General features: G+C 43.0%; 3 protein-coding genes and 1 non-coding gene across 10 annotated transcripts; 1 reads left to right on the top strand and 3 right to left on the bottom strand.

The window, feature by feature from the left end:
* Positions 1–799: 799 nt before the first annotated feature.
* Positions 800–2,558, bottom strand: LOC137804168 (Golgi apparatus membrane protein TVP23 homolog A-like). Of its 3 annotated transcripts, none has more exons than XM_068603232.1 (7): positions 2,482–2,558; positions 2,244–2,326; positions 1,780–1,924; positions 1,558–1,647; positions 1,324–1,452; positions 1,101–1,229; positions 800–1,002 (listed from the first exon to the last, which is right to left on the bottom strand). In XM_068603232.1, exons 1-7 carry the CDS (start codon positions 2,482–2,484, stop codon positions 976–978), a joined length of 606 nt encoding a protein of 201 aa, XP_068459333.1. In that variant the 5' UTR covers positions 2,485–2,558; the 3' UTR covers positions 800–975. The 3 variants fall into 3 exon arrangements, with proteins under 3 accessions (XP_068459333.1, XP_068459330.1, XP_068459331.1); XM_068603229.1 differs by having other exon boundaries at positions 2,421–2,540; XM_068603230.1 differs by having other exon boundaries at positions 2,427–2,540.
* A 204-nt stretch (positions 2,559–2,762) lies between these two features.
* On the bottom strand, positions 2,763–2,835 carry trnar-ucg (transfer RNA arginine (anticodon UCG)). The gene has a single exon. It is a non-coding gene; the product is annotated as a tRNA-Arg (tRNA).
* Positions 2,836–3,078: 243 nt separating this feature from the next.
* On the top strand, positions 3,079–12,341 carry polg (polymerase (DNA directed), gamma). 3 transcript variants are annotated; one of them, XM_068602724.1, is made up of 23 exons: positions 3,079–3,172; positions 3,707–4,304; positions 4,499–4,694; positions 4,927–5,094; positions 5,239–5,385; positions 5,531–5,610; positions 5,736–5,918; positions 6,116–6,258; positions 6,350–6,473; positions 6,543–6,767; positions 7,389–7,506; positions 7,808–7,891; positions 8,120–8,233; positions 8,338–8,498; positions 8,582–8,635; positions 8,736–8,853; positions 8,949–9,084; positions 9,184–9,430; positions 9,547–9,669; positions 9,788–9,956; positions 10,206–10,414; positions 10,521–10,681; positions 11,367–12,341. In XM_068602724.1, exons 2-23 carry the CDS (start codon positions 3,733–3,735, stop codon positions 11,429–11,431), a joined length of 3,597 nt encoding a protein of 1,198 aa, XP_068458825.1. In that variant the 5' UTR covers positions 3,079–3,172; positions 3,707–3,732; the 3' UTR covers positions 11,432–12,341. The 3 variants fall into 3 exon arrangements, with proteins under 3 accessions (XP_068458825.1, XP_068458823.1, XP_068458822.1); XM_068602722.1 differs by having other exon boundaries at positions 3,084–3,311; XM_068602721.1 differs by having other exon boundaries at positions 3,084–3,357.
* Positions 10,985–20,848, bottom strand: fanci (FA complementation group I). Of its 3 annotated transcripts, none has more exons than XM_068602718.1 (37): positions 20,476–20,848; positions 20,296–20,368; positions 20,047–20,177; positions 19,545–19,698; positions 19,337–19,394; positions 19,095–19,136; positions 18,877–19,000; positions 18,703–18,788; positions 18,468–18,600; positions 18,295–18,372; positions 18,067–18,203; positions 17,705–17,885; positions 17,515–17,602; positions 17,267–17,397; positions 17,113–17,183; positions 16,833–16,947; positions 16,589–16,711; positions 16,279–16,347; positions 16,076–16,177; positions 15,807–15,992; positions 15,330–15,451; positions 15,075–15,236; positions 14,633–14,812; positions 14,359–14,525; positions 14,205–14,281; positions 13,886–14,002; positions 13,757–13,808; positions 13,557–13,684; positions 13,316–13,381; positions 13,101–13,197; positions 12,775–12,959; positions 12,625–12,681; positions 12,480–12,539; positions 12,229–12,303; positions 12,031–12,126; positions 11,778–11,879; positions 10,985–11,606 (listed from the first exon to the last, which is right to left on the bottom strand). In XM_068602718.1, exons 1-37 carry the CDS (start codon positions 20,566–20,568, stop codon positions 11,544–11,546), a joined length of 3,981 nt encoding a protein of 1,326 aa, XP_068458819.1. In that variant the 5' UTR covers positions 20,569–20,848; the 3' UTR covers positions 10,985–11,543. The 3 variants fall into 3 exon arrangements, with proteins under 3 accessions (XP_068458819.1, XP_068458820.1, XP_068458821.1); XM_068602719.1 differs by having other exon boundaries at positions 13,557–13,681; XM_068602720.1 differs by lacking the exons at positions 19,337–19,394; positions 19,545–19,698; positions 20,047–20,177; positions 20,296–20,368; positions 20,476–20,848 and having other exon boundaries at positions 18,877–18,980.
* Between the last annotated feature and the right edge of the window lie 1,099 nt (positions 20,849–21,947).

Below are 21,947 nucleotides of genomic sequence, written 5' to 3'. Positions count from 1 at the left end.
AGGTATTAGAATGGTTCGTTGTGGGGTAAAATAGCTAATTTCCCCCAGATTATGTTTGGAATCACAGAGAAATGACACATATATGTTAGATTGTAATCTGCTGTATGTATGTCCTGCACACAAATCAATCAATTTATCATTAAAGAAAATACAAAAACTGTTAAACCAGCTGGTCTCCATAAGTTTTGTTATGTTTGAGTAGTATTTGTTTTCTTCTGTGTGCTTCCTATTCTTTTGCTCACTTATTCATCACAACACATAGACCTACAACAGATCACAACTCTCAACATTTTCATCAAACTTTAATTAATGGGCATTTAATTGTTTCACGTATAAGCCTGTACTTAATTCTTACGGTAAGGTGCCTTCAACATTTCCTGTTGAAACTTTGGTAGGAGTGTAACAATTTAAATCAAACAGTGGAGGGTGTGTCATTTAACAATTTCCTCAACAAAGCCTCATTAAGTTTAACAGGTATAGTACAAAAATGTACATTTAGGGGTCTTCACGTCAGACTTGGCTCTGTACATTTTCTTTGCTAAAAGCATGACATGAATTGCACATCACAGTCTAGAAACACAGCGTGTATACGATCTGCTTGAAAACGATATGCTTTTTAATTATTTTATGACAAATGCATTTACAGAGAAGTAGTGTTCAACCAACGACAGGAACAAATGCACTCAGCTTTTATTGACATAATAGCCAGACTGATCCATATGGGCAACATGTGAAGGGAACAGTCAGCAGCATAAGGCTTACAGCCATTCAAGTAGAAGCAGTTTGTGGGAACTTTGGAGGTGAGGCATCTCTCTCTCTCTCTCTCTCTCTCTCTCTCTCTCTCTCTCTCTCTCTCTCTCTCTCTCTCTCTCTCTCTCTCTCTCTCTCTCTCTCTCTCTCTCTCTCTCTCTCTCTCTCTCTCACACACACACACACACACACACAGCAGAGCGGCTTTAAAGGAGGAGGTAATCTTCATAGTATTCCAAAGATGATGTCTGGCTGGAAGAGGATACATTATGAGTGAGTTTGTGTTTCATTGAAATGAACACTGACGTGTTAAGAGGACAACGCTCTAAATGCTGCAGTCAGTCACTCACGCGTTGCAGGAGGTGCTGCCCCGAGAAAGAGCGGATGTCTGCAGGCTGGCTGTCCTCTCCCACCGCCTTGCAGCGTAGGTAACCATAGAGATTAGCCACTTGGAGGGACATACTAGCGACCACAAGTAACTAGGGGAAGACAGACAGATGATGCATTTACGGGGGATACATATACTAATAATGTGCCTCGACAGAGCGGGCACACAGGCAACATATATCTCACCAGCCATTTAATCTTCAGGGAGAAGAGGGAGGTGAAGAAGAAGAACGTCCATATGAGAGGACAGATGATGAGACCCAGCCAAAATATCCTGGCCTCTGCCTCTGTCCCAATGTTATTGCCTAGGGAGGCCTGCACACACACAGCAACGTTCAAATGTTTAATACACACACACACACACACACACACACACACACACACACACACACACACACACACACACACACAATGTCTTACTTTTTTGGCCTCAAACACCCAGAGGCTCTTTCCATCCTCGTCGATTTGATTCCACCACCGCAGGCCGACCAGCAGCCTGCCTGTCACATTCTGAAACAAATGTGAGTAATCAAAGCTGTAGCGAGGTAAAAGAAAACGTGCTGAAGTTCAGAGGAAGGCGAGAAATGGCCGAGGCATGGGGAAGTGAGGGGAATTAGCAGCTGACCCAGTTGACCTCCTCACCTTGACAGACCAGAAGTCAAAAGAGAGCAGAGTGATGATCAGTACAAAACATGATGCAAAGTTCTCGCTGATCCAGTCACTGAGCAAATAGGCGACAATGGCAACTACCCGGAAGAACAGGTGGAAGAAGGAGGCAAGGGGGTGTCTGCAATCAAAAGCACATTACAAATGATAAGGAGTCAGAGATGAGTATTCACCTGAATCACAAACTAACAGAAATAGAACACAAATAACCACATATGAAGGTCTAAGAGATATGAGAGAGCATAATTCATCAAATTAAAGTTTTTGAGATTTGTTGAAGACGTTTCTTGTAATTTAAATGACACGTATTTTAACAAGATTGGAAATACTCTTTCAAACGACATCCCTGTCGATATTATAATGTTTTTTTTTTTAAAAGAAAGCTGAATCTTCTGTGCAAGACAAATGTGTTTATACAAAACAAATCTCCTGCAGTGCACCTTATGACTGCGCTTCTCCGCGCCCTCTCCTGCTCGTCAGCAGCAAAGTCCAGCTCAACATCCTCCGTGTCATCCGCCATCGTCTAAGAAGCAACGACAAAACACAACAGGATTAAATCATCCGACCTGATACAATACAGACAAACACAATATATTTAGAGGCAGACAGAAACCCACTGGTACCATGGCGATACCCATTGGTGTCATCGTCGTAGATGTGTAAAGCAAAGCGAACTACCATTTGAGGGGAAGCGTAGCTTGTATTACAGGGATGGAATAAACCAGGTGTTGCAGTGAAATAAGACCGACACCGACGTTGCCTCCCCAGTTACCAAATGCACCTTCACAGGAGGAAGCTGTGTTTGATATTATTTGAAGGTTCAGAGGATTCACCTTAATATATCGCGATGAAAATACAGTTTGCAGCTAAGGCATACATTGTTTTAAATAACGTATATACATATATATATATGCTTTCCAATCCGGATATTAGAATTGACATCACAAGGACAAAAAGAGCGACCGCGGCAGGACTCGAACCTGCAATCTTCTGATTCGAAGTCAGACGCCTTATCCATTAGGCCACGCGGCCACGAGCTATGTGTATATCCACACAACAAGATTTTAAACCGAGATTACATAATATGACGTATGTAGTGTGATACACTATAGAAGTAGTAGTAGTAGTAATACACTTTTGCTTATTACAGGAACAACTGCAGGGTGTTTATCCGATCTTTTGGTTGTACTCTATTCCTAAAAACCGGGTTGGTCCTCCGAACCGCTCGGGGGCGCTAACGCGTCGTCTTGCTTTGGTTTCACGTCCTCGTGGATTGACCTCACCAGCGTTGACACTAGTTTGTTGTGCAGCGATTTTACACGTATTGTGGTTAATAACTTTTACGTTATATTTCAAGACATAGATTCGCGTGAGGTGTCTTTTGTGCTTTTAGCGACACTACCGCTTATAAAACGTAGCGGGTGCAGGATTAAATGGCTATTGTTTTGTTTGGTTGCTCACAAAATAGCAACGCTCCCCTCCAACTACTAATACGCATGCGTTCGCAGGTTGGCGATAACGTTTTCTTATTCTGAAATAAGCAAGCCAAATAAGGTGTGTGTGCAACCAGCTATACTATGCGACAGTGGGTTAAATTGAAGTTTAGTCCAGCACCTTTTTACAGGCAACTCATTTCTAATTCAATGTTAAGTTGGGTATTAACTTTTTGAGCAAATTAACGCAATCTGAGTGAAACATCTGAAGCTGTGTTCTTTGAGCAAGAACATTTCCGACATTAAACAATATTGTTCTTGCAAAATTACACTTAAGATCAAATCAAGCATTTCATTTTCTGTATCTATAATCTAGATATAATAGCTTGGTATATCTATCTCGTGAGAGGGAAACTGGGGCTAAACTGTATCAAGTCCTAAAATAAGGTTGTTGTCTTGTTGTCTTCCAGCTCTAGTGTGAAGTCCTCATGAGGTGATGCTGCATGTGTTGCACTGTCCTGTGCGGAGGACTCTCATCTCTCCACAATGGAGGTGTTTGCGGTTTCTTTACTCAACCAAGCCGGACTCTATTCAGGGCGAGGACTCCACAGAGACCCGCCTGAACCCCCTTAACATTCAGATGCTGTCAAGGAACCTCCACGACCAGATCTTTCGAGGGCTGCAATCACAGTACAGAGAGGATGATGTGGAGCGTAGCATAAAGCACCTGCAGAAACATCAGCTGTGGGGGAAGGAAATATCTCTGTTGCCCGAAGTGGAGCTGAAGCTTCCCCAAATGTACGGCAATAATATTGACGAGCACTTTCGTGTCTTGGCTCAGAAGCAGAGTCTTCCCTACCTTGAGGCTGCCACCACGCTGCAGCTGGCTGATCTCCCTCCCATGCCGCAGGAATGGAGCTGGGCGGTTGGATGGACACGCTACGGGCCCAATGGGGAGAGTCAGAAGGTTGACTTCCCAGACGAGTCAGCTCTGGTGTTTGATGTGGAGGTGTGCGTAACAGAGGGACGGTGTCCAACACTGGCTGTTGCTGCATCTTCCACTAACTGGTGAGGACCAAGCAAGCAATATAAAGATCGTGCAAATGCCCCTAAATGCATTACACTGTTCATTGGTAGGATTGATTAGCAACTGTGGTGTTGTGCTATGGATTGAGTTGTTTTGTGTTATAGGCAGTGGATGGTAAATGTTCCAATAGTTACATTTCAATTTTCCCAAAGAGTATATTTCTCTTCAATTCCAGGTACTCCTGGTGCAGTAAACGCCTCATAGAAGAGAGGTACTCTTGGTCAAGTCAATTGACCCTCGCTGACCTCATCCCTTTGGAGACACCTATCAACTCTGCCCGTCCACCCGGTGGTCAGTGGAAGGAGAGGCTCGTCGTAGGCCATAATGTCAGTTTTGACCGATCTTTCATTAAGGAGCAATACTTGCTAAAGGTCAGTATTCAAAGGGAGGGTCTCCATGTTTTTTATTCAGCTCATTAACAACTTTGCTTTCTAGCACTTTGTCCCTTTTTTCTTTCTGTTTGTAGCTTAATTGTGAAATTTAATTATCCTCGTTGAATGAGTCACACGAGTAAATGTACCAAGTCGCATGTACCTGCCTCTGTATGACATACAAGATAATGTATGTACACTCCAGAATAAAACTGTGTGTTCTTCCCTAAAGGGATCTAAGGTGCGCTTTATGGACACAATGAGCCTTCACATGGCCATCTCTGGGCTGACCGGGTTCCAACGCACACTGTGGATGGCCGAGAAGATGGGCAAAAGAAAGGGTCTTCAGGAGGTCAAGCAACACATTAAAAAAGTTGGACGGAAAAAGGAGGGTCCAATGGTTTGTGTCCACCACATTTCATCTCAAACATCCATTTATTGTAGTGATGTCGCAGCTTTTCTTTTGTTGAAAGTGTCAGGATCTTTTGGTTAGCTCTGTCCCTTTTGTCATCAGCAAAACTCACCGTGATGTTTTTGTGTTTAGATTGGCTCCTGGGACTGGGTAAAAATTAGCAGCATTAATAACCTGGCGGATGTCCATGCTCTGTATGTGGGAGGGCCGCGACTGCAGAAAGAGGCCAGAGAGACGTTTGTGAAGGGCAGTATGACGGATGTTAGGAACAACTTCAAGGTCAGATGTTCATGTCAAATCCTTTGTCAATTTGTGTGGTATCATGGGCCAAATGTATTTTTACACGGTATAACAAAGTATCCTAAATGACTTGCATTCATCAGGAAGTACTGACAAATACACATGGCTTTACTGACCTCTTCAGGAGTTAATGCAGTATTGCGCCATGGATGTCGAAGCCACACATCAAGTCTTCAAAGAACAGCTTCCACTCTTCATGGAGAGGTCAGTTATTCCCAACCACAAACATTTCTTATTTCCTTTTTATATCTATTAATTGTCTAGCCAATATGACATTGCTTTGCACACAATGCTCCATAATGGTTTAATCTCTTTTACCTTTTAATAAGGTGCCCTCATCCAGTGACGTTTGCAGGGATGCTGGAGATGGGTGTGAGCTACCTTCCTGTCAATCAAAACTGGGGGCGTTACCTGGAAGATTCTCAGGACATTTACGAAGAGCTCCAGAGAGAGATGAAGAAGTCCCTGATGAGTCTAGCGGACGATGCCTGCCAGCTGCTGCAGGATGACAGGTGAGAAGAGCACACAGTTTCTGACTGTAGCGCATTATTTAAATCCGACGTTAAGTGTGTGATGAATAGAAAGGATTATAAATTTAAGCATAATCTGTAGTTCCATAACTCCAGCCCAAGAGCTTTAAAGTGCTTTGTGTAAAAACATCCACATTGTATATAAATGGACCAGGGTTTTATGATCATATTTTCTGAAGATACAAAGACGACCCCTGGCTTTGGGATCTTGAGTGGGATGTCCAGGAGTTTAAACTGAAGAAAGTAGCAGCCAGCAAGAAGAAACAATCCAAAATCGCAGTTGAAACAAAAGTGTCTGCTTCTCTTCCAGACTGGGATGAAGGTATATGCTCAGATTGAGTGCCATATTTACAAAGCCAATGTTTTAATCTGAAAACCAAGATGAAATTGAGTTTGAGTTGCTGCGATATTAGACCCTGGTCCACCCGCTGAAGAGGACATGGCGGGCCCTAGCCCCAGCAGGCTGGCTGTGGAGAAGCTGAAGGAAAAAGTGAATCGACTTCCTAAGAGAAGGCAACATCTGCCTGGACATCCAGAGTAAGTAATGTCACTGCCAAGCATCCAATAATAAGTCAGTCGGTCCTTCACCCCCCTCACTGTGTCCAGGTGGTATCGTAAGCTGTGTGAGAAGATGTCCGAGGAGGACAGCTGGTCCCCTGGAGCCAACCTCATCAGTCTACAGATGAGAGTAACTCCCAAGCTGATGGGTCTGACGTGGGACGGTTTCCCCCTGCATTACACAGATAAACATGGGTGGGGCTACCTGGTTCCTGGACGCAGGGATAACCTGGCACCTGAGGAGGAAAGTACAGGACCTGTGTGTCCCCACAGGTACTGAATATACTGTGCTTGAATCATTGAGACACGAGTGGTTCATTATGTAGTCTTAAAGGTCATTTATACTCGGATTTACGCAGAGACACAAGACACACAAGGACTCCCTTGCGTAGTCCCAGCAGCCATTTTGCATGCTTGCGTGCGTCACCCAAAATGTCTGACTATCCGTCAAAGCTACGCGAGCCATTCGCAGCCCGCAAGGCTATGATTGGTCTGCTAACCACATCCTTTCTGAGTCTCGCATTCCCGGTTTCATAGCATAATACTGCTGTTTTTACTAGTCATAGCAGAAACACAAACAGTGGATCCCGTTGAAGAACGCAAATATGAGCATTTATATAACCCGTCTTTGACGGAGTATAAGGACACGCAGATGGCGGTAAATTCCTCGAGGGAGATATCGCTGGACGTTGGTGTGCAGGTCGACTCTAAACGGTCGTTGCGCCACCTACTGTTCTGGCGTATGGAAAAGGCGGGAACCATAAACAAAAACGAGTTTGTCAATCCGACTGCGTGGCCAGCCGCATTTATAGTTGCAAAAATATAATTCGCCCTTTAGATTCTCCTGACATGGCATATTGGTTTATTTGAGCAATGTTTTGTCCTATCCTGCAGAGCTATTGAGAGTGTTTACAGAGAGTATTGTGAGCAGAACAGCAAAGTGCGGCCTGAATATCTGGACTGCAACCCTTCAGATGACCTTGTGTGGACAGACAGCACAGTATGGACACAGGTTCGTGAATGTAATTGACTTCATTCTTGAAGTGTTGACCAGAAACTGACTTTTTGCATGGATCATATGAAAGAGACATTTATTATAACATCAGTGGTGCCACAGCCAGTAGCTCATGCAGCATGACCTTTCATCAAAAGGTTAATGGTATATAGTAAGGGTCTCAAATGGGGAAACGTTTGAAATTGACATTGTGTCGTCCTGGTGCTGGTGCTACTTTGGATCATTGATCCGGCCCAGGGGCTTTTGAATGATGAGGTAGATCATGACATAGTTGTGTGTTTCTTAACCTCACCTCAAGGTGGAGGAGTTCGGTTCCTTGGAGACTCTGACGGAGGAAACAGGAGTTGAATTTATGAAAAATGGGGAGAGTAAGAAAAACAGAGTGAGTAAAATGGTGCTTTATGACTTTGTAACATGAACACTTTTAATGCTGTATTGCAGTTAAATGTTCTATATTTAAATTCCTGGTATCGCCTTGTTAATATGGAACAGCACTATCTGGTCTAACGTGCAGCGTGTTGTGTTTTATTCTACACGTGTTTTGTTGTACTGTGCTGAAATTGAACATGAGTAATTTGTTGTATAATATAGTTTGCATTGTGTATAACAGTCTCAAGGTCCACATGTTGCCCCAGAGGAGAACCACTGCAATTATCACCATGGAAATGGTCCCTACAATGATGTAGATATCCCAGGGTGCTGGTTTTTCAAATTACCTCATAAGGTGAAATTTTCTGTTTCCCTCTAGCGTCCTGAATAACTATAATTGGCATATTGTCACTTCATCGAATTGCTTTCATGGTCTTGCTGAATGTGTGTGTGTTTCAGGATGGCAATCACAACAATGTTGGCAGTCCTTTTTCAAAAGACTTCCTTTCCAAGATGGAGGATGGTACTCTCAGAGCTGGACACGGTGGAACCAACGCTACACGAGCTCTGGAGATCAACAAAATGGTGTCCTTCTGGAGGAATGCCCACAAGCGTATAAGGTGCTTTTCAGTTTTCACCACCATATTTATTCATCAGTTTGTCATTGAGATTATGAATACAGGATTTCACTGTGTCTTTGTAGCTCTCAGATGGTGCTGTGGCTGAGAAAGGGAGAGCTTCCTCGTATTGTCAGCAGGTTTGTCTGGTATCCCACTAGCTGTCCTTCATTTATTCATCCGCCACATAGTGGGAGAAAGCCCTTGCTGTTTATTTCACAACTTTTCTGTCTCCCAAAGACACAAAGAGTTTGATGAAGAGGGCCAGTACGGTGCCATATTGCCTCAAGTTGTCACCGCTGGAACGGTCACGCGCAGAGCTGTGGAGCCAACGTGGCTGACTGCCAGTAATGCGCGGGTAAGAAGCAGAGCCGACAACGAGAAACGCAACTCTGAGAGTACCGTTCAAGAGAAATGTTGTTTGTATGGACTGTTTTATGTGTGTGTCCGTAGAGGGACCGGGTCGGCAGTGAGCTGAAGGCCATGGTGCAGGTACCACCTGGATATCACCTGGTGGGAGCAGACGTAGACTCTCAAGAGTTGTGGATTGCTGCTGTGCTTGGAGAGGCTCACTTTGCTGGCATGCATGGTGAGATTTGTCTTGAGATCATATCTTGTATAGTTCTTTAACACCATGTTATTAAAGTTATAGTTTCAACAAGCGGCATCTGATGTCACCTGTGTTCAGGTTGTACGGCGTTTGGCTGGATGACCCTTCAAGGAAAGAAAAGTCAGGGCACCGACCTGCACAGCCGCACTGCTGATACTGTGGGCATCAGCCGAGAGCACGCCAAGGTGTTCAACTACGGACGCATTTATGGTGCGGGACAACCCTTTGCCGAGAGGCTGCTAATGCAGTTCAACCACCGCCTCGGGCAGGCAGAAGCTGCCAGTAAGGCCAAGCAGATGTACGCCTTGACAAAGGGCATACGCAGGTACGCTCGGTAGTTCTGTGTTTTCAATCTTAGATTTTATTGGGTTTAGTAGTTTGTGGAAAGGGGATTAAATTAAGCTCTATTGCTAACCGTTTGTGTTTTATCCATTTCATCAGATACAAGCTGTCAGAAGAGGGCGAGTGGCTGGTCAATGAGCTGGGTATAGAGGTGGAGAAGGATGACAACGAAAGTGTCACCTTGCAGGAGTTGCGGAGGATCACGAAACTGGCCTCACAGAGGTGAGGGAGCAAGTAAAACATCACATGGACATCGACAGGCACTTTTAGTATCACAATATATTCTTCCATGTCATCTCAGTTGCTCTGTTCCTTCATTTCCCTCTTTCATGCCCCTCAGCTCGCGGCGGAAGAGGTGGGACATGGTCGACAAACGTCTGTGGACTGGAGGTACAGAGTCAGACATGTTCAACAAGCTGGAGGGTATTGCTCATTCTGCCCAGCCGGCCACTCCAGTACTAGGCTGCAGGATTAGCAGAGCGCTGGAGCCCGAGGCCGTTAAGGATGAGGTGAGGCACAAATCTAAGCAACATGGTGGTATTCAACTAGCATGAACAGCCAAAACACTTTCATTTCATTAGTATCATTTTGGGGATTGATTGTAAGAGATGTTTATTGCCTTTTGTGTGTTATTTATTATTTCACTGTCCTTTTACTCCTTAAAAATCTGATCCTAAAAAAGTTTAAGAAATTACATACACCTTAGTCAAAAGCCGGATAAAAGGATACGGTTTAAATTAAGATGGTGCCACATTCAGTTTATCACGAGCAGAGTGAACTGGGTGGTCCAGAGCTCGGCGGTGGACTACCTACATCTGATGCTGGTGGCCATGAAGTGGCTGTTTGAGGAGTACGACATCGATGGCCGTTTCTGCATCAGCATCCACGACGAGGTGCGGTACCTGGTCCGAAGCGAAGACCGTTACCGAGCAGCACTGGCGCTTCAGATCACAAACCTGCTCACGAGGTCTGCTCATTGCTTCGTATTTTATTCTTGCCCGTCAGAAGTTATTTTATGGATAAGGCAATAAATCTTTGCAGCTTTTCCAAGTGTGCGCTTGTGTCTCCTGCAGGAGTGTGTTTTCCCATGCGTTAGGCCTGCAGGACCTTCCCCAGTCAGTAGCTTTCTTCAGCGCAGTTGACATTGACCAGTGTCTGAGGAAGGAGGTCACCATGGACTGTGTGACGCCCTCCAACCCCACAGGGCTGGAACGGAGATACAACCTACCGCCCGGTGAGTCCTGCACATCATCTTCAGACGTTTTTTCTGTCTTAGTAGTTGAAATAAACATTGTACATAAAAAGACAGCAGAGTGAATCCAGGATAAAATACCTGCAGGTATCAAATATTTGTGTAAATTAGATTAATTAATTTTACCTTTTAAAATGAAAAATAATTAAATCTGTCTGAAAACAAGTGTACCCATGTGCCTGTCGAAAATCAAGATGTCATTTTTAATGACCTTATAGATTTGGTTTGCACTGCATTACTGCGTGATCCCGCCAGAAAAGAGCAAAAAAAAGTTCTGAAATGATGTACAATGTAGTTATTTTTTATAGGAATTAATTATAGCACATGAACATATCAACTACTGACACCTGCCAGCCTTGGTAAAATTCCATGCAAGATGCAATAAAAAATACTGTGTAAAAAGAAAATATACATTTTAAAGCAAAACAGCACTTAACATAAAGCTAGGCTGAAACTCTCAAACTGCATTTGTGTATTGGAACCCCTTTGTATCAAATAAGGCAATCTTAAGTATTACTATATGTATTTACAACTCTACCATCTTTAATGCGATTCTTAATAGTAGCCACAGGAATCTGCTACAGCTAACATGTTTAGAAATGCATGCGTTACTAAATAAAGTGAACACAGCCAGAGTGTTAAACAAACTTGTGCAAACTTCCCACAGGTGAGGCATTGGACATGTACCAAATCATCAATGTCACTAAGGGCTCTCTGAACAAAGGAAGATAGCACCCAGAAAAGCTCAAACACCTAAACTGCCAGGAGACCGTTTAGCAGCAGGGCAAGTTCAAGATCCGTGAGGAATCTGGAGATGTGCGATTTCAACAAAGTGAGTCTTGGCTCACTGTTTCCTCCTCTTCTGTTTGGGTTCGGGTGTCTCCTCTGCATCCTGCGACGCGTTGGTCTGAAGGGATCAAAAGAAGACACGGACTATAAGATCTCAGCCAGATGCCATCAAAACGTCACACGTTGGAACACACTTGAACATTGTGCTGTATTGACTAATGTGATCAAGTAAAAAAAATGTGGAAGGAAAGACAGCGTGCTCCTTTGGAGTTGCTGGTTACAGACTTACCCCCTGACTCTCTTCCTGCTCTTGCAGGGCTGCGTCCACGGTGACAGCATTGATGCGGAAATCTCTTGAGGCGCTCAGCTTCATGTACTGCATCAAGTTTACCTGGACAGACACACACACACACACAGCTGGTGAAACACTGTGTATGAGGGCCTATTTATTAGGGTATTGTGCGTTTTTCTCAATAGTCTGTTTTACAACTCTTTCTAGTTTTATTTTGTCAACTACCTCAAGCAATCTAGTTCACACAAACCTTTGATTTCTTTGAGAGTGTGATGAGGTACTTTTCATACTGCTCAATACTGAAGATCACGTTGGGGATGGCTTTTGTTTCACGCAGAAGCTTTGCCTTCCAAAAGTGAAAAAAATCCAAGTTTTTATTTGCTTTATAGTATGTCTACACGATATAGAAACAGAACGTGTAACATAACTATGGGATGAAGGTGCTTACAGAGGGAGCCGTGTTCACGTCATTTTTTTTCTTTTTCTTCTTGTCATCTGCAACTCCAGTACTGAATTCTCCACTCTAATAAAGAAAACACATTGTTAATAAAAAAAATAAAAATGAACAGTCTCTCATGAAGCTGAAGTTGTTGTGAACCATAACTGAAAAATCAAGTGGTATTTCAATCATAACAAGAGATTATTGTTTGTCTGAGAACCTGAAGCTCTGAGGGACACTAATCTCCAATAGTGCTGTACCTGTGCGTATGTAAAGAAAGCGTAGCACTGTGGCGTTAGGTGGGAGCCCGACAGTTTGACCTGCACAGGGAAAAAAAGAGAGTGTGATTCGCAGGACACCAAAAGTATTAGAATATTCAAACAAGAGAAATGATACAAAACTCACCAGCTTCTCAAAGCGTGCTGGCAGTGCACCTTGCTGGCTGGCGCACACTTGGATGTACTAAAACACATGGAGAAAGGAAAATAATGAATGACATACTGAGAAAAAACTTTACATTCAGTCAAGAGATCATTGAGGGGGACACATGCGTACATATTTGACCAGCGTGGTGAGGGTAGTGTACGTGCGACTCAGTTCTTTCAGCAGTGTGATGATGCAGGTGCCGGGCAGCAGCGCTGTCTGGACCAGCTCATTTAAAGCCGTCAAAAGAGTCCCGAGCTGCAGCGTCACTGCTTTCTCTATTGGATCCTGTCGGCCAGCCGTCTGGGTGACCTCGCCTATACGTCAAGAATGCAACATCACAGAAGTGTTATTACCATTCCCTGACGATTACCATTCCCGATGAATCTCTTCCCTTGTCCCCTGTCAACTCCCAGCATTGCTCCAACACTGAGCATCTGTGTGAAAGGTCTTCTTACCAGAACCCGATTTGTCGGAGGATGTCTGGCTTTTCTTTCGGGCAATCAGCCAGTCCACTTCATCAAGCACTCTGTCAACCTGAGACAGGACCAGCAGCTGGGGCGAGAGATTAAAATGATGATGATGATGGAGGTGAGCACACTGTGCAAAAAGATTCCCAGCTATTGCTGTCACAGTAAATCAGAAGCTTTCGCTTATAAGAGTCAACACCCACCGCTCCTGTGGTGGCAGTTTTCATGTTGACGATGGCAAAGTGAGACTGCTTTTCCACCTCCACATTCTGACCGCACAGAAAGAAAAGACTGAAATGATCATTTTGACCTGGGTACCAGGAGGCACGTGCAACATGTTATTGTAGAATGTAAAAATGTACAATGGTAAAATCATGATAAGATATGTTGCCAAAACGAAATGGTTGTAGTGCTAAATTGCTGGTGTTCTGTAATCGTGTGTACCTGATCGATATCTCCCAGTTGGCTGTGGATGTCTTGGCACAGTTCCAGCAACAGGCTCACAGGACTCTTATAGAGAACGTGCAGGTTGAAGAGAAGCGAGAGCAGGCCCTTGGAGAAAGCAGGATCTTCTAAATGAGAAACAAACCGCTCTCAGAACACACTGTACGGTACACGGACACAAATATTCAATGGTAACTCACCAAAACTGGTCTCCTTGCAGATTTTCACAGTCCACGTGATCATCTGTACAAACTGTAGATGAGAACACGTGTTAGTGGAAAAGGTGCGACAAAGTTTGTTGTGTGAAGTGTACTGAAGAGTACAGCTACCTGCTGGGAGGAGGGCTTTAGCTGGCGTGAAAGCACACTCAAGATGCTGACCAGCAGCTGAGCCTCTTTGCTGTTGAATTCCTCCTCACCTCCACTTAGCTGTGTGAACAGAGCCCTCTGTTGACAGGCAAAGAAAATGAACAGTGCTCAGTACAATTTGAGCATTGCTGTCTGGAAAAACACCTGTGAAATATTGTTCAAAGCCAGGCTTGTGGAACAAACGATGGAATGGATTGGCTCACACCTTTCCACCAGAAACGTTTCGAGGTAATCTTTAAAATAAGTAGAGAATGACCAAATGAATTCTGTATCAGTGCACCTGAAACTGTCTGATGTAAAAGAAGTTCATCTCTGTAACGTTGCCGTCGTCTGGCTGTACTTTGTCCTCAGAGATGTCTGCAAGAAACACAAGATGTGATGACTTCATACGTGCTGTTCAGACTCACTGCTTGTCTAAACTGTGCATGTCTAACCCATGGTGGAGAGGAGTTGGGCCATCCTGTCTGGATAGCGCTGCTGACAAGTGGTGAAGATCCTGAGCAGACCTTCCAGACACAGCAGGGACAAGCTGGAGCGCTTCTCCTTCTTCCCTGCGTCCTCCACGACACTGGGGATGTTGGTGTAACGCCACATCAGCACGCTGGAGTATGCCAGGACAGATGTCTCGTTGGTAAAATAATGTCACGGACAACAAAACCATAAACACGGCAGAGCTAGCTGCTGTTATTAAGGCTACGGGGTTTTGACCTTGTCATGTCACAGAGGAAGCGGAAAGTTCTGTCTGTGTTCTGCCCATCGGGTCCGTCTGTATGTCCGGTTTCCTCCAGCTGCTGGGTCTTCTGTACAGCCACATTTACTGCGTAACGCACAAACTCTCCACTTGAGCGAAGCACTGAGAGAGCCTCCTCTCTGCTCTGACTGCTGTCCCTAAAAAAGACAAAAGAAATCCAATACATTCAGCAAACAATCCAGTAAACAAAGTATTTCTAATGTTTAGCTCTTCCAGTTTATTTGCGATTGTCATTTTGATAAATGTAATAGAAAACAAGTGCTAACCCCAATTCATACTGTAGTCTTTATAAAAGCTGTTATATATTGTGATTCAATTTTATAAAATGTAATCTTTATATTCAGAGGGAGCCAGTAGGTGTCACTGTAACATGTGAACATAGCAACCAAAAGCATTTACCTGAAGAGCACAGTGAGAAGAGTTGATATGAAGCCTAAAGAGAGTAAACTGCGAGGACTCTTGTTAGAAGGCACTCGACCCTTTCCAGATTTCTCCTTCAGGATCTCAGCCAGTTTGTGGTAGCAGTTAAACAGCTCCATGACCTCCTCAAAGCAGCTTTTACTGCAACACACAGAGGCAATCACACAAATCATCATCACTTTTCAAAAATAAGCTACAAGAGGTCTTGACTATACAAAGAGAAGTGGTTGGTACCTGTAGTTGGCTTTGATAAAGTTGTACTCCATAAGGATCTCATACACGCCCATCACCAGCACAGCATAGATATTATTCTTAACCCCAACACTGGAACTTGTTGTGAACTCAGCTGACTTGTCCTGAAAGCACACACACAGGCTTATGACGATGCGTTCAGTGGCACAACATTATCTTGCAAGGGCCTAGGGACAAGCATGGAAGTTCAAACACTGGCAGGATAATTCAACTAATTCATTATTAAGGAGAAGTGTTTATTTGCTTTCCTGCTCGTGAATCTCATTAGAATCCCCATATTCTCTTCAACCAGACTACTCGTTTTTTTTTTATTATTACAATCTTAAAGTCTTGACACACAGAACTAAACCAATAAAGTGTCTTGGAAAGTTACTTCAACTGTTGACCAAAAAATGGAAGAGTTAAAGACTGAGACTGATCTAATTCAGTGTATGCTGTATACTTGTCTTTAATGCATACCAGCTCAAAGTCCTCCAGTTCACTCTTGATCATGCGTCTTGTCATGCTCTCAAGGATTGTCTGTAGTTCAGACTGATACCCTTCCTCTTCCTCCTCGTCATCACTGTCGTCAGCGTTGGGGTTAGCCGATCGTCGCATGTTCTGCAGCCACAGCAGGCAATGTACAGTACAGCTCACTAGATGGGCCTGAAGTGGAACAAACACTATTTAGAGTAAGACCTTAACGCAGCAAAAACAGTCACTAAAGTGCTGCAAAGCAGACAGGGTACCAATGGCTCCTGGATGTAGATTTGGTCTCCGAGCGCTGTGATGCACGGTTCCAGTTTCACCGGGGGCAGGAGGTCTTGTTCGGGCTCGTAGTACCGCCTCACCTAAGGATACAAAGGCATCACATACAGCTCTCCATCTTATAGATAACAAGACAAATAGGCTATTATACCTAACCCTGTATACACCTGATATTCACACATACCTGCGACAAGAGGGTCTGCATGATGGAACTTGCAAGTTGAGAGTTGCGACGGAGGACATCATAGAAACCCTGAAATAGTTTAGAATTCGCCTTCTCATTTAAAACATCTTTCCACACACTACATGGTTCTCTGTTGCACTGATGAATCACACTTCAAAAGTTGAAAGTTGAAATATATGTATGCAAGATGCTAAAGATGGAGTTGATTAAGTCCAGCTTATCAAGGCTATGAGACATGGTTGGAAATTGTTGCAGCATGTAGCAAAATTAAACCCAACTAAAAAAAAACATGACAAAAGAGACCTCTAACCTCGTAGAGCATGAGACGCACGTCAGCCTGCTGGCCGAGGCAGCGCCGCAGGCTGCTGAGGATCTCCAGACAGAACGCTTCATTGGCAGCTGAGTTGTAGCGAGCGTGAACGTCTACTTGGATCTGTTCAGGCAGACAGTTATTATACAACAGACCATGTTTAAAATTGCACATATTGTTTGAGCTGCATATGTTTTCCTGCTGCTTCGCTGCACGCCTCAGTACAGTCTAACTGGAACTGTACCTGGCTGGAGGAGATTGCCTGGCTGCACTGGCTTGAAGCCAAGCTGCCCAACACTTTGAAGTTCTTCAACAGCAACAAGAAGCCAGTCACTGCAGACTTCCTGCCGTCCAGATGGCTGTTAGAGAAACATGTGGAGGGAAGAACAGTGTAAGAAAATATTTTTTTGTGTGTTAAACAGCCTTTTAATTACAGTCAATGTATCAAATGTGTGGACTGAAGCCTGATGAATTTAATTGTATACTGATAAACTTCATCTGATTAAAAGCAATGCAGTACCCACCTGGAAAACATGGCCTTGCGGAGAACTAGAATCAAAGCATCTTTTAAGGACATACTGACTTTGAGCAAGGGCTGGAGATTAAACAGAGAACAATAATTAAACAAAATAAATCTCTACAATATGTGTGTGTGTGAGTGTGTGTCAGTTTATGTACCTGGATAGCTTTTAGTAGACCCTGAACAGTGGTTAAAGGAAGGTATGACAGGTGGTCAAATGTCTCTGTCACCTTGGAAGATGACTCCAAGAGGATCATGGGAGCAGAAACCACAATGTCAGAGAAAAGATCTGATGATACAGAAACAAAAGGAAAAAAAAGAAAAGTCAGAACCTAGTTTCTAACTAGACTGATTAGACACTGTTGCACACCAGTAAACTCGGACACATATCTAAAGGTTGCATTACCTAAGTAATGATTGACAGGTGAGGCTGTCTTAGAGACCAATCGATTCAAAACCTGGTCCAGTATCTCGCCTCTGATAGACTCATGCATCTGATGTAGAAGAAAAACACATCCTTCAGTGAGAAAACGTCAATGGTGATGATGCAGTCAATTATCAGTCATTTACATTGTGGATTCTATAAAATTAAATACCTTAAAACCCTGCAGAAGCACCTGTCCCCCCAGCTTGCATGCCAGTTGATTTGGAGTCCGGGCTATGGTAGCAGACCCTTCTGTGGTCTTGCCAAATGGTCCAGGTTTGGGTCCGAATGCATCCATAAGAAAGAAGCCCAGCTGCACCAGCCCCTGGGTCACATGATCCCAACCAAACACACTGCACAGGCAGAGGTATATGATGTATGTGTCGGGGAACTACAAATATTGTGTTCATGATGGATGTGAGATGATAAAATAGTGAATTTAATATCACATATTGTCATAACTTAGGCCAAGAAAGTCATTTTAAGACATGCAAAGTTCTCCTGTTAAAGGGTTGATTGTTTTGACGTTCTGACCTGTTCTTGGCCGTTTCCAGTATCATCTGAGCCACACTGCAGTGCCCAGGCAGGAGGTCCTGCAGGAACTTTGACCCCTGCTGCATCTGCTCATCCTTGAAACTCTTGATGATTGCCACCTTCAAAAGGTCAAACACCTAAACAAACCAGAGAGAGGATAAATGTACAGAAAAAAATCAACTTGAGAAGAATCCAACGAGTATCGGGAAAAATGTATAGTTTTCTCACCTGCTCTTCATAACGCTGGATGCGTGCCACTGAGAGTAACAGGGCAACGCTGAAAGGGCACAGATCCCCATAAGACGTCTGCAGAATTGTAATACAAGATTTATGGCATACTCTTCATTGAAAAAGAAAAATATTGTTTTCAAAAATGACTCAACAGATGAGTTTTACATAACCTTAAAGCTTTTAAGGAATTCTCTCCCGAGTTCGTGGTCGAGTCGTATAGCAAAGACTATGTGGAGGATAGCAGTGCCCTCCACGTGCCTCAGCTGGTCCTGTGGAATAGACTGAACCTCTAGATCCAGGCTCCTGAGCAAGGAACCGTGAAAAACCATAATCAATAATGTAAAGTAGACAGTATGATACAGAGCGAACAAACTATGTTCCACTTGCTGTGTATGAGCCACTTACTCTCCATGTTTCTGCTCCTCTTCCTGGCAAATATCTTGTTCCTTAAAATAACATATGATTCCATCCAGGACCTGTTTCTTACAACCCTAGCAGATAGAGTGCAAGGCAGGCATTTAGATACTTAAAAGAAGGAGAAAAGATCAATACCTGGTGTTCTCTCACTCACTCACACACCTTTGCAGCTAAATGCAGCAGTTGATACACCAGTGGTGGGATCTCCTGCAGGTCCAGCTTGGTGAGCATCCTCACTACTTTCTCCACCACAAACTGTAGCTCCTCTGACGACAAGGGCACATCCCTAAAATGAATTTAATATGAAATTATAATGAAATTATATTATTCTGTGGGAGACTGAATAGTCTCTGAGAATGTCTGATTGTCAAATGTGTTACCTGAACATGGTTGTCAGGTGGATGACACATTGTGGGTCCCATCTGCATGAAAATAAAAGCAAAACACTTATGACTACTATTACTATTTGTTAAAGACTTAAAGGAAATGGTTTGGACTCAAACATATTCTCTCGGCGAGGGGTTTGGGCATGTCGTCGTTGTCATATATGCTCAAGAACTCCTTATAAAATGTAAAATGTATGTAAAATGTACATATAGCTTGAAATATGAGATGTCCTCACCGGCTCGAGCAGAGGCTGTTGATCAGCTGTTTCTTGTATTCTTCGCCACTGAGTTCACCTAACAATATGATAAAATAACAAGCAACCACAAGAGCCAAAAAATCATCACATTCTAATTTGCACCTTTGATCTTACGGCACCAAGTAAGATGATGTTTTTGATATTACGTTCAATAGTAAAGTTACCCCTACTAGAAAGTTACACTCACCTTCTCCATAAGACAAGGTTTCACATGCTGAAAGGGCAGTAAGCACAGTAGGAAACAGCTCCAGGGATTTCCCACTGCCCATTTTCCCCACCTTAATGGCTTCAACAAAAAGAGATGCCAGTTTTGCAAGAGAGGGTCCAGGCAGTGTATGAGTCTGTATAAAACAATTAAGAGGCAAAATGGTAATTAGACAGAGGCCATACTGAAAAGAAGATGAGAAATCTAGTAGTTTGGAGGAATTGGAGCACGTCGTAAAACATGTTATAAATCAGTAGGTTTGTCGTCATTTTTAAATTTTAAGATATTTTTCAGCAATATGTTGAGATGATAGTGATCAACCCATGTCTCATATTTATAGTTTTGAGCAGTTAGCTATAATTGGTTATTCAACTTCTCAGTGCAACCGCAATCCTGCCAGTTACAAGGAGTATTTTGCTTAATTTGTCATTACTTGTGACTTTCTTTTGACAAAAGAGACATTATTTTTATTAATAGATTATACCTCCAGCATCAGCAGACCAATGATATCAGCTGCCACCTCAGTCTGAAGATCCCCAGACTCACACTGAGGAATGCAGTGTTGATAAACAAGAAGTCTGCGACTTGACCCTTCAGTGGAATCAGGTGGGGAGCCTTAAAAAAAATAGCAGACAGAGCAGGTCATTTACACGTGTTTCAATAACTAAGATATGACAGTGTAAGTCATGCAATGTGCTGTGATCTGTAGTAGCAGTTGACACTGTATGTTTACCTTTAAATATGCCTTTAATCATGGCACCGACCTTCTTGCCCTTAAGCGAGCCATTGTTAATCACAGTGGTCAGCTAGAGAGCAGACATTAGAGAGGGACAGTGCCAGAGTTTTATTTTTATTTATTGCAATTAAATTATAATATGTGGTTGGCTAAGTTGACAACATAATGTAGCGTTACCTGGTCATTTGTAAGCGAGGACAGGTACTTCTGAAGTTCGGCGGTACTGTCCCCATCTGACAGCATGACGATTTTGTCCATTACAGCCCTCATGATTTCTAGGCCAACAGACACAAGCGGCTGGTAAACGTACCGCCAGAGACGGGGTGAAATCCCCGAATATTTGTCAACCTCGGCAAGCTCGTTGTTACTGCAGCCAATCGTGAACCAAATGTGATAAATGAAACGCACAAATGGAAAGTTGATTCACGTTTGCTGTCCTCGACGACGGTTTGGCTGATTGTGATGCTGAACATTAGATTAAATTAAACTAGCGAAGTCCACGAAAAGTCAGTAGCCCCCGATAGTTTTGGTACCGTCTGCAAAATAGCAAAGACGCTAATATCTTACGAATTTCCCGCCAGCGCACACTTCCTGTTTTGCTTTGGGGTTGCCACATTTGGCACAAATATCCCGCAACGCTGTCAGCATACGACAACATTATACTGTAAAATAGAAACAGTAACACAACACGTGTTTTACTAGAACATAAAATGATTTAGAAACAGAATGGTAGAGCCTCAAATGTATGTTTAAATCTGTATTGAAAAACTTTATTTATTCATAACTGGCAACCCAATTACAACACACGCCAACGAGCGTACGTTAATTAGAGTTGACCCTCCTGAAAATCCGACATTTAACTTTTTGTCTTGGCAGTGTTTGACTTTATAAGCTAAAATATATAGCCAATGTCATATTGTTTGATACCTTAACGGTACATCGATAAATACATTTTGTTTTGTTACCAACTCAACGTAATAGCTTACACATGTCATGTTCTTACTTGTGTCTTATTGTGCCTCCTTGTGTTGCAGCACGGCAGTAAATTATCCTTGCTCGCTTTTATACGATACATTTGGCTATTTCCTAACCACATGTCGCTGATGTCAAATGACGATGGACGATTCGAGTGGAAGTGAGAAGGAAGAGGAGAGAGGGGTCGACGCAACAGGCATTTTAAACAATCTCCATTTTAACGTGTCATTAATTAACTTGTGCCACAGCTGCATTAGCTATTCATTATGTAAGTTAGTTAAACCTTTGTCAACAGTCTTCGGTTACACATCTGTATGTTTTGACACTTGACAAATAAGCAGAACGGTGTTCATGACAACTTATTTATTAATTTGGCATAATGTGACAAGAATATTCGATGTATATTGTATCATGTATTTGTATTTAACACACGTACACAAATTACAACCTTTATATATGCTATTGTTTTTTTTTTCTTACGAGAAGTGTTGGACAAGTTAATAGGGACATGTTATGCATGACAAAGCCGTCATGTCTTCATGAACATAAAATCCAGCAAATTAGTGCTAAATGCAAAATCATTTTCTTATTAATGAAATAATTTGACGACAGCAGCTTTTGTACAAACATGCCAGTATTACCGTGGTTGAATGTATACATTATGAAAACAAAAG

This window comes from Clinocottus analis, unplaced genomic scaffold (genome assembly GCF_023055335.1).
Source record: "Clinocottus analis isolate CAN_PGR_092001 unplaced genomic scaffold, fCliAna1.0.p SCAF_6, whole genome shotgun sequence".
In the NCBI taxonomy this organism is placed as follows: Eukaryota; Metazoa; Chordata; class Actinopteri; order Perciformes; family Cottidae; genus Clinocottus; species Clinocottus analis.
This window is presented reverse-complemented; position numbering and strand designations above follow the sequence as displayed.